At 43.1% G+C, this 12,270-nt stretch overlaps 1 protein-coding gene across 3 annotated transcripts in view; it reads right to left on the bottom strand.

Annotated features, from left to right (window-relative positions):
* Positions 1 to 10,022: 10,022 nt before the first annotated feature.
* Positions 10,023 to 12,270, bottom strand: part of LOC147016198 (casein kinase I-like) — an 83,943-nt gene continuing 81,695 nt past the window's right edge. For 2 of the 3 annotated variants that reach the window (XM_085849019.1, XM_085849021.1), the window contains one exon: positions 10,023 to 12,028. In XM_085849019.1, coding sequence (XP_085705145.1) covers positions 12,018 to 12,028 — 11 coding nt within the window. In that variant the 3' untranslated portion in view covers positions 10,023 to 12,017. The remainder of the gene's footprint in view (positions 12,029 to 12,270) is intronic. The other variant, XM_085849020.1, reaches the window with a different exon arrangement.

Raw genomic sequence — 12,270 nt, 5'->3', positions numbered from 1 at the left:
CACATTGTACGAATACCTTTCTTAGACGGCCACATTCTGAAGAAGTTATTCTATTGTACAGTTGCAGGTGAAGTAATTAGGACCGTGAGAGCAACCACATACAGCACTGAACTTGTCAATAGATTGAAACCACTCTTCAGACGTATGCTAACAGGGAGCAACAGTGAGCAGATAAAAATAAGTTTTCTTTAAGATCATAAAATGACACCAAATAGGATTAGTAAACAATATGAACAGTAAATATATTAATTATTAACGAGATGTTTATCATCAAACGTCACCTCCCCTTATGTCCATTGGACAGAAAGTCCGACACCAAAGCATCACCTCCAATCTAGAGGCAGTCATCTCCGTTTGATGTTTAACTGGTGGCAGACGGACAGGTTTTCTTTGCGGATTATGCGGTTTTACTGTGTGAGACATAATCCGTGGCAATGCTCACCATAAGTCAGGAGATGCGTCTGATGTATGCATGAATGTGTGTATGTATATATATATATATATATATATATATATATATATATATATATATATATATATATATATATATATTTTTATATATATATATATATATATATATTTTATATATATATATATATATATATATATTTTTATATATATATATATATATATATATATATATTTATATATTTATTTTATATATATATATATATATATATATATATATATATATATATATATATATATATATATACATACATACATGACCAGACAAAAGTTTTAGAACATCCCCATTTTTCAGTTTTTACTGAAATTTAAGCAGTTCAATTCCAGTGAATAACCTGAAATGGTACAAAGCTAAGCGGTAAACTGCCACAAATGCAAATGTGGAATGCAAATGCATTCCACACTTGCATACACAGCAACACCCAGATATCGCTGTTACCACCATGCCCTTGCACATCCAAGCACGCATACAGAAACACAAACAGCAACACCTCCAAATTGACACCACACCAATTATGTCATCAAGATTAAAGAGAAAAATGGAAATTCTGACGAACTCACCACAAGCTGATTTGCATGACGAAGGGTTAAATGAGATCAACACATATTTGGCTATTTCCTTAAAATATGCTCAACATGAAAATCTGAACTACTGGGTCTGCACCCATATACCCCATTCATCACACAGTGGACTGCCACTTGTGGTAATTCCATTTGAAGAAAGAGATTATCGGGGTATCGGGTGGATAATACGTTCTGATTTGTCAGAAAAAGTTGAAAGCGATGGCAAGGAAGTCACTAGCTTTTTCGATCATTATTACTCTCAATAAAATTTATCTAAGCCACCTCCGTACTTTCGAGTTTGGACAAAGCAAGAAGGATGTATCGGCTTGGCCTGGAAGAACCCTAGAAGTGAACTTAATTGAGGGAACTCTGCATGTCGGGATAAGATACAAGTCGATGGCTTTGCAAAGAACAGAATGGGACCCAACAAAACATACCCTACATAGTGGCCACAAATGGAACCAATTTTATATGTGGAAATAAGGCTTATCCATGGCTCCCCAAGGAAAAGTCAGGTTCCTGATACTTAGGCTATGTGGTGCCTCGTATGCACTTGCTGACTCACTCTCCTTTCCAAACCTCAAGCCAGAGGAAAAGAGCTATCAGCAAGACTGAACAGTTCTTCATGATTGCCTTTCCAAATGCAGTGTAGCAAAGGGTGACAGAGAACTTATCAACATGGCAGCTTCTTTGGAGGAACTTGCCAAAGAGATCGCTGACAGCCTCTCTGACACCAATGCTGAAATGTTAGCCATATGAACTGTAACGATGCAAAATCGCATTGCTCTGGACTTATTGCTCGTTGCCCAGGGAGGAACGTGCACCGTCATTGATGCTGAATGCTGCACCTACATCCCTGATAACTCTGAGCACATCAACAGTTTGGCTGCAAAGATCAAAGCGGAAGGGGTGAAGTACCACAACAACAACCCCGATGATCTTGGACTAGTCTCTTGGCTAAAGGGAGTTTTAGGAAGTTGAGGAGTTAAAATATTGCAGTACCGCATCATGGGATTCGTATGCTTCGTTGTAATAATGATTGTGAAATGCATTGTTTCCCTACCAGCAATGTGCATGAAGAAGGCTACTGCTAAAGAAATGGTTAGTGTTGAAAGTCTGCCTCCTGGAGGGGATGATGAATTTTTAAGACTGTGTAAAATTAGATTAGAGGACCAATAAAGAAAGCAGTTATCATCCACAGGATAAAAGGGGGAATGTAGAAGTGAAATTGCATTAGACATTCACACACTCACATTTCATGTAATTTGCTTAATGTGCCTGCTTTTGTTTTTTTAATTCATATGTAGTGCTATTTCTGATGAACTTTTCACATTACTTGCTTAACACTGAATATAAAAAGTATTATGCTGCTCATTATTGAATCCAATTAACAGTATATGTATTTCTGTTGATGATAAATTTACTCTTATGTTACTTGGAAACATAAAATGAGTTCTGGAAGACAATTATATCACTCCTTCGTATTCTTGTATTGAATGTATATGCTAGCCCTTGTAAGCATCTGTTTTCCATGAGAAATGAGCTGGACTTGTGTGCTTTCTCAGCAAAAACCTTATCGTATGTTCGTATGTGACCCTCACTTCCATTCAGTTGTTATCTTCCTCTGCTTTTACAATACAATGCATCCATTCTTACCCTTTCCCTCCCACCTTTCCTCCACAAACTTGGATAAGAAATACAATGGACATTCTCCCCTTTTGTCTTCAAACCTGTATACAAGCCCTGCTTTGAGGACAAACAAATTAGAAGGGTTGTTCCCTTCTCCATGTACATGTATTAATGATTTGAGCAGTGTTGCATCGATCCCGAGTTGGAGATTGGTTTCTTTAACACCTGCCATCTCCACATGAGGGTGGGGTTCATCAGGAGATGAAACAGAGACCTACCAGTTCTCACAGTGTGTGTGTGTGTGTGTGTGTGTGTGTGTGTGTGTGTGTGTGTGTGTGTGTGTGTGTGTGTGTGTGTGTGTGTGTGTGTGTGTGTGTGTGTGTGTTTTTGATTGATATCAACATACATGGGTTTCAGAATGTGGAATGGAGTCCTCCCAGGGTGGGCTCAAAGCATCCACCTTCGTTTCAGTCAAGTGTCACGATTCATGGACCAAGTTGTGAAGTTTTCTGTTCTCAAAGTTTTGTGCCGAGGGCTCTCTTCAGGATCGTCGCTGAGCACAGGACAGCTTCCAACCGTAGTTCGTTTGTCGTGATATTTCCAGGGATGGTTTTTAGCTCAGCTGTAAAGTAGTTCCTGGAAGCTTATGGGATGGCGCGTTGTCCATCCGCCCGTCCACAAATACTTGCAACTTCTTCTCAGAAACGACACAAATAATTTCAATGAAATTTTACCACAACCTTCATCACCTGTGATGGCATAAAAAACCGTATCTGTAGGGGTCTAGAGAGGGAGTTTACAGGGGGCAGGGTGGAGTGGGTTGCCCCCCCCCCAAAAGAGGTGTTTGCTTTCTTCTCAGACACGATGCACACAATTCTAATGAAACTTCACTTCAACCTTCAACACCAATTATGTAGCAAAGTTTGTTCATGACATTCGCAAAATCAGCCAGTAAGGGGATTTAAGGGAGGTTGCCCATAAAAATATGTATTTGCTTTCTTCTCCAAAACTCCACATATAATTCTAATGAAACTTGACCACCATCTTCACCACCCATGATGTACTAAAGTTTGTTCAAGCCATGAAAAAAAATTGGGGTCTCAGAGGGTCTATGTGGGGGAGGGGTGTTGCCCACTAATATATGCATTTGCTTTCTTCTCAGAAACTACAAACAATTCCGATGAAACGACCACCATCTTTAGCACCTGAGATGTAGTAAAGTTTGTTCACGACATTAAAAAAAATTCGGGTCAAAGGGGTTCTTCGAGGGAATTGCCCCCCCAAAATATGTATTTGCTTTCTTTTCTGAAACCACAGACACAATTTCGATGAAACTTGACTACAACCTTTATCACCCGTGATGTACCAAAGTTTGTTCATAGCATTAAAAAAAGAAAATCCAAAGGTATTGACTTTTTTCTCCATTATATATTTTGTGGGTCATCCATGCCTACCAGTGGCTGCCTGGTTATCTTATCCAGCCGCTACCAAGTGAGCACCCAGAGGTATTGCCCCTATGTTTAATATCTATGTGCGGTTCTTTGTCATCGTTTCTGCAGCTCCAGCCATCACTGGTAGAACTTTGGCATTCTTCAGCTTCAGCAATGCCCTCTTCTCTTTTTTGTATCGAGTTGATATCTGGTCGCAACACTTTGTTTTTGATGTTCATGCTCGATGGGATCATGAGGTCGTACGTGAGCGGTACTTCAATGTTTTCAGTGATTACTTTTGGTTCATGTTTTACAAATTTTCTGGAACTGGGATATCAAAGTTTTGGACATGTGCCAGTGGATTACTTTAGAAACTCTGTTGTGCCGTGAGAACAGCTGTTCTGACATGAGTTTTTTTTGTGTGTGTGTTCGGTCATTAAGCATATCATTCTCTTTACGAACCCCACCTCCACCCCTCACCTTTCTCTCCCTCTCTCTCTCTCTTACACAACCCTCCTTCCCATAATATAGCAATATTTGATGAGGCACAGCTCTCCACATATCCCCCGCCCGCCTTCCTAGCTTCCCCTCCTTCCTGCCTCCTCTCTCTCCACTCCTTCAACATCCACCACCCCCCCCCCCCCCCGCCCCTTAATACCCCTGTCAGCAAAGTGACAGGTTGTATTTGCTTATATACTAAGGTGTGTGTGTGTGTGTGTGTGTGTGTGTGTGTGTGTGTGTGTGTGTGTGTGTGTGTGTGTGTGTGTGTGTGTGTGTGTGTGTGTGTGTGTGTGTGTGTGTGTGTGTGTATATGTGTGTTCATAAAGCATGACATTCTCTCTGCTAACTCCACTACCCCCACCTCTCTCCCTCTCTCTTTTTATCCCATCCTTGCTTTACCCCCTCCCAATATAGTGCAGCATCTATCTCTATATCTCTCTATATCTCTCTATATCTCTCTATCTCTATATCTCTATATCTCTCTCTCTCTCTGGCAGTTATGTGTGGATGGTGTTTGTCTCCGGAAGTGTCCGGGCAGGGTTTGTCTCCGGACGTATCCGAGCGGTGTTTGTCTCTGGCCAGCTTGGCTCCGGACGCGTCCGGGCGATAATTGCCTCAACGGGAGTTTGTCTCCGGACTTGTACGGATCGGAGTTTGTCTCCTGACTTGTGCGGACCAGAGTTTGTCTTCGGACTTTATCGTATGACTGGTAGAAAATGGATTTCAGACATTATTTTGTTCCCATATTGTTATTCAATGCAGAATCACTTTGATGAAACAGTATGAATCGTAATTCATGCTCCACTGCATGTCTGCCTTCCCTTCCTCTCACTTCATACTGTCTTCCCTTCCCCCACCCCTCCTCACTCCCCCTCCCTCTTCTCTCTCCCTCACTCTCTCTTCCTCTTCCCCCTCTTTTTTCTACTTCCCCCCTTTCGTATTTCCATCAGCAAAGCGCTGGATGGTATTTGCTAGTTGTCAAGAAACAGTTGTGGCCTTTTCCAACTCGAGGCAGAGTTGAGCAGGCCATACAAAATGGCGAATTGAGACCCCTCGAGGGAGAGTAAAGTGTCAGAGGATGCGCCTTGAAAATGATGTAATTAAATATGGCTGGTAATTATCTTCAAAAGGATCTTTTTTATTAACCCAAACACCTAGTTTTCATTCATGCACCACCTTGGAGTTCCCTTTGTATGCATGAAAAGTTTCAGGCCACCAGGTGGCATGTTGTTGGAGTTATGGACACACACACACACACACACACACACACACACACACACACACACACACACACACACACACACACACACACACACACACGCACACACGCACACGCACACACGCACAATCATTTGTGTAGATATGAAGTGGAGTCACGTGGAAGACCGAAAAACACAGAACGGACCAGAACATAGGAACATGGAAGAAAGGGGCGGTTGGAGGGTTGACAACACACCAAGAGTATGGCAGAGGAATGGACACAACAGAGGGACCCTGGGAGGGAGGATGCACACTGGGAAGAATATGTTTCCTCGTTTTGACACCACTTGGCATGTACGGTGAGGATTTAGCGTGCTGAAATGTTTTTTTGTTCGTTTTAATCGACTGACCACCATTAAAGGAAAGGAACAGATTGCATTCAACCTTCAACTAGAGCGAAGTTGATGGTGCACCATCGCAAGTGCCCACACTTCCCACCGAAAGGAAAGTTGAAAGATGGAAAAAAAAAATAAAAGAAACTTCCACCAGGAATGACCCAATATAAAATTTAGAGTTCAAAAAATTCTTCTATTTTGGGCATGAACCCAAGGGTCAAATCCAAGTCACTACATATTTCATGCATCCCCCAATGTTGATTGCACATACAGTTTCATTAAAATGTTTAAACTGTGCTCGTAATTGCAGTTTTGGAATTTGACCTTTTGACCCCACCCCAGGAAGACAGGGCCAAATGACCCTGTTCTCACACCTTTGTGCTATGTCGTGAGCATAACTACCAGGTTTCAGGGATTTCAGCCCAATCGTTTATGAGATAGCATGACGGAAGGACAGACAATGGATTACAATAGCCCCATTTTTAATCTTCTACTGGTTTCACTGGAGTCAGCTTCCCTGAATCCACCCTACTGCTTTAAACCCATTGGCAGGACAGCTGCCCTGACTCCACCCCACTGCTTTAAACCCATTGGCTGGACAGCTGCCCTGACTCCATCCTACTGATTTAAACCCATTGGCTGGACAGCTGCCCTGACTCGACCCCACTGCTTTAAACCCATTTGGTGGACAGCTGCCCTGACTCCACACTATTGCTTTAAATCCATTGGCTGGACAGCTGCCCTGACTCCACCCCACTGCTTTAAACCCATTTGGTGGACAGCTGCTCCGACTCCACCCCACTGCTTTAAACCCATTGGCTGGACAACTGGCCTGACTCCCCTCCAACAAAATCATACGCCGCCATTGCACGAAGCAACACAAATCGACAGGCCTTAGGCCTGAGTGTTTTTTTAATATACAATGTCAAGGCTCGCTTAAGAGCTAACACACAGAATGTATAACAAGGGGAGCAGGAGACAAGAGGGGCAGGAGAGGGAATCACAAAAGAATGAGGAACAGAGACGTTAGATCTGTGGAAAGGAGAGGGATGGGGCGGGGTACACGGGGTAAACAAGACGGACACTACAGGGACTTTCAGGAAAGAAAGCAGGGAATTTGAAAAAGGTGGGTTTGAGGTGGATCAACGGGGGGTAGAAAATATCATGGTTTTGGATGGGGGAAGATAAGAGGTGGTGGTTAACAGCTGTTTTGAAGACCAGGAGGGAAGAGTGGGATTGAAGAGAGTGTGGGAGTTTGTTTCAAAGGTGGGAAAATAGAGGAATGAGAGAATGAAGGTGAGCAGTGATTCTTGATTTTGGTAGTTTTACCAGAAGGGGGTTGCTGGCAGACTTTGAGCACCCTGCGGAAATATGGGGGGGGGGAGGTGGAGGTGGCATGTCACAGATAGAGCAGGGGGCGGAGGTGGCAAGGCCAGAGTGGAGACGGTAGAAGACAGAAAGATCACTGACCTGCCTGCAGTGAGACAGTGAGAGACACAAAGACTCACCCTCATCGTGGGAGATAACAACGATCCAAAATGCCTTGGTTTCCACAGCGTGAAGCAAAGAAAGGTGAGAGATGGGAGCACTAGTCCAGAGGAGAGAGTAGTACTCCATCAGGCTGTGGATGAATAAGAGCTAGGGGAGAGGGCCATGAGGAGAATGAGGAGAAAAGACTCGGTGGTGATGGGATGAGGCACAGAGGGGATAGAGGGCAGTTGGAGATTGGAAGAGGTGGAGTGATGAGATGGAAGAGAGAGGGCAGGAGAAGGCATCTTTATGGATGTGAGGGGGGGGGCAACTTTGAGAATGGGGAGTGAGGGGGGAGAGTTGAGGGAGAAGGGTGAAGGGGTAGTTTTTGAAAAAGGTGAGAGGGAAGCTTGCAGGGGGAAGAGTGTGAAGGTTGCTTTGAGAGGGAGGGGAGACGATGACAGCAGGCATAGCCAAGGTGCAGGAGGGCGTTGGGAGAGGGGAAGGATGAAACTTGGTAAAGAAGGGAGTGGGCAGGGAGAGGTACAATATTTGAGGGGTTGGGAAGAGGGGGAGGTGTGAGAGGAAAGGAAGAGCATGTTTGTGGTGATGAGTGTGCTGAATGAGAGAGCGAGATAGCTGTTAGGTTATAATGGAGCCCACAGATGTTTGAACAACACAGTTTGGGACACCAGAGGAGGAGCTGATACTGAAGCAGAAGACAGTGAAGAGGTGCTAAGAGCAGAAGTAAGATGAGGGGCAAGATGGGAGGGGTAAGGAGAGGGGATAACAGGTGAGGGGTTAGGAGGAGGTAGATGTAAAGAGGTGGGGTGAATTGGCACTGAAGTTGGAAAAAAAGAACGATTGATGGAACACGAACATTCATTGCAAACTGGAATTTTTAAATATTGAATCAGAGGTGTGATTAAAGATATTACGTGAGGGATGCAATCAAGATTAATTAAGAGAATGGAGAAAAGAAAAGTTGTAACAGTGGGACGTTTTAGACACGGGATAAAGAAACTGTCGAATTGAAAAGTCTTTTGAAGAAGAAGACAAAGGAGTGAATTATGATACAATACTGAGAACCACACGTGTGAAAGAGGAAGTTCAAACATTTTAAGACCATTTTTTGTGATAAAGATTAGGCAAGATTACGTAAAGGAAAGGTTGAAGAAAAAAATTGTGAAGGTGCATGGTGAATGTGGGTCAGCAACAGCAGAAGGAAGATGGTAAATCGGCAGGAGGAGGAAGAAGAGTCGGCACAGGAAGTCATGTGGTTACGTGGGGTACAACGTGAGGTAAAAGGTTTTTTGTTTTTTTTTAATTTTTTTTTATATTACAAGACATGAAATTGAGGGTATAGTTGGGAGGGATAGGAGGGTGAAGGGAAAAGTGGAGAAAATAAAAACTGATGGTGATAAGGAGAAAATATAAATAAACACGATCGTGCACAAAGATAGGAATATGGGTAGGCCTCATGGAAATCAGATATGACAAACTGACAAATACACATCAAATTAGCACAAGTTTTGAAAGAAATCCGAACTAGGAATACACAGCAAACACGGAGGCAACAAAATAAAGTCAAAACACGACAAACAACGGCCGGTAACTCATCTTTGAGAAAGTCGGCAGAGGCCCCTGGAGAGAACCAACCATCGCTCAAAAACCCGAACCGGAAGTCCAATTAGTCCATGGCCCAGTGCAATTGGAATGATCCCAGGTATCGAATCACGATGTATTATATATGCACATAAGCCGTACGCATTGATTTTGCTTTATGCATGTGTACACCGGGTCATTTTTAACATGAAACAGGCAAAACCTAGAAACAAATGAAACACGGTGAATCAAACAATTTCTTCTTCTTCGTTTTGGTACCGAGCTGGTTTTTTTTTTCGTTTGTTTGTTTTTCAACATTTTAAAAATCTGCACATGTCACCTCAAAGGAAAATGACATTGTGCTGTAATCAAATCAGAATAATTTCATGGAGATCGACCGAGAATCTCAGATGTCAGCCGTAGGGCGTCGCTAGCATGATGTACTCGTGTCGTCGTGTGTTTGTGCAGATTCTTGCAAACTTAAACTATGAGGAAGGTGAGGAGAGAAAGAGAGAGGAGGAGAGTGCGAGAGATTGGAGAAAGGTGACGTGAAGTTGAAAAACACACACACACACACACACACACACACACACACACACACACACACACACACACACACACACACACACACACACACACACACACACACACACACTCACACACACTCACAAAAACCTCCCAAAAAGGACAACCTTAGAATGTGCAATCAAATTATTCGGAACAGGAAAGGTGGAGAACCAGGTAAAGATATCGCCACGGGTCAGTAAAGGAATTTTTTATTGTCAAGATGAAGCAGCTGAGATTTGCATTTAAAAACCAGTGTTACAGCCTCAAGAGGCTAAAACAGGAAATGGAAACGTTCCAAACCAAACAATTTGCTTTTGGAGATGTACACACAACCCCTAATTATTAAGCATCGTCAAAAGAGAGGATGGAGGGTGACTGGATAAACGGGAGGGTGGAAGGGGGGAATTGGTTAAAAATGAAGAGGCAAGACTAAATAAAACAGTTACAAATCAAAACGAAGATGATAAATGTTCAAAATGTAATGAGACAGACGTTACAAAATCAATGTGCAGTCCCCTAATGCCATGTCATTTATGTAAACAAGAGCTTTTAAAACAAACACGAGCACGAATTCTACAGTAATTGTAACCGAACGACGTCAATATCTGCAACACAAGGAAAGAAATGCTGTGAATGATGCGCTGTTTAACACAGTGCCTTTCGCTTCACTGGGCACATAAGCGCGTGGGGACAGTTCAAAATTAAAGCCACGCCAGGCACGGACAGACAAGTTACACAAAACAAAAACGACAAACAAACATGTCACCAAGCATGGCGATTAATGGGATCACATTCACACAGGTGTGACCATTCAAACATGGTTACCGGGGCCATGTACATGCGGGCGACGTCAGATTCCTGAAACGTGCCAAAACTTTGGTAACAGAACCGGTCAAGGGGCATCAAAAACACAGCACCACCCCCCCCCGACCACCAACGTCCACCCCACTAAACCCTAAACCCCCCCACGGACACTCGAAACTCCGTTTATGCAAACATCTTGGAGTCAGAACTGTGCGGGTCATGAAAGAATGAAAACGGTCGATTCCATGTGCAGCCTTCACAGAAGAACAGAAAGACCTAAGGAGGAGACCCACCCTCGCCCAAAATAATCCACAAATGAAGGGTCGCCTCGGGCAAGTTGGCATGAGAATAAGATTTTCGGTGCAAATGGAACCGACTCGGCGTTGGCCATTTTGACGTGCACAAAGGCTCATCAAGCCGTGACCAGAGCTGCAACACGAGCGCCGGTCGTGCACAGCCAGCAACACGCACGGCCCCCTTACATCAGCTCGTCCCATCCGTGGCAATCGGATCACAACCCAGAGCATCAAATTATTCTTACATTTATCATTTTCACAGGTGAATGGGATACGCAAAATAAAATGCATTTTCATTTAAAATCGTTTGCTTCCCTGGATATATATATATATATATATATATATATATATATATATATATATATATATATATATATATATATATATATATATATATATATATATATATATATATATATATATATATATATATATATATATATATATGTGATTTGCTCATCACGTGCAGTTTAAACAGAACTTCAAAAAGTAACAGCAGTTAAACAATTAACTATCTCAGCAGGTTTGAATCTATGTCCGTTCCTGTACATCCCCTGGGCAGAAGGAACCTTTTGGTAGGAGCCAGGGTGTCCCCGTGGGACTCCGGCCATAAGCGCGACCCGTTATGTGAGGGCGTTATTGTGAGTTTCCGAACGATCACAAGCGAGACAAGAAGGTGGGCAAAAAAGCATCAGAGGAAAAGCGAACCATCTGAAGGGCACACAAAGTCAAACTTACACACTCCTTATCGTCAAAGTGAATAAAAAATGAAAGAAAGAAAAGGTAACATCTCAAAAAGACATCTCATGAAGACAAACGGGTCGCACACGGTGGGTAAAGAAGGCAATAAATAGTTAAACCGTCCTCAAAAGAGCCAATTGAGCTCTCTGTTCAGGTGGGAAGGTACGAACGTCGTTTGTTGTCTTAGTACAAGTGAAGCGAAGCTGAGAAGCCGCACACCTGCCAGAATGCCTGCGGAGGCAGGAAATGAGGCTCCGAGATCAGGGAAGGTATGCACGGCATGACACTAAGAGAGGGCACGGCCACACAGGTACAGATGTCAATGTCCTCTTGCTCCGGAGAGCGGTTCAGAACCCTGCTGTGAAGAGAGGGGACATGGATTAGCAACCTGTGCATGATGGCGAGTGTGTAAAGCGACCACGGTGGGTGAGCATCTGGGATAAAGGTGGACAATGAATGCGGAGAGGGTAAAAGGTATGTAATCCCATTTTTAAATTTGTTTTTTTTTTCTTTTCTTTTAAAGATGGTATTCAGACTGTGTCAAGAAGCACGGTGCTTCGGCACTAAACTCGGAGGCAATCAATCGAATGAACATCGTAA

This window comes from Eptatretus burgeri, chromosome 12, assembly GCF_056783735.1.
Source record: "Eptatretus burgeri isolate ZD-2024b chromosome 12, Ebu_testis_v1, whole genome shotgun sequence".
NCBI classification, from domain to species: Eukaryota; Metazoa; Chordata; class Myxini; order Myxiniformes; family Myxinidae; genus Eptatretus; species Eptatretus burgeri.
The sequence above is the reverse complement of the archived record's forward strand: the minus strand, read 5'-3'. Positions and strand labels throughout refer to the sequence as shown.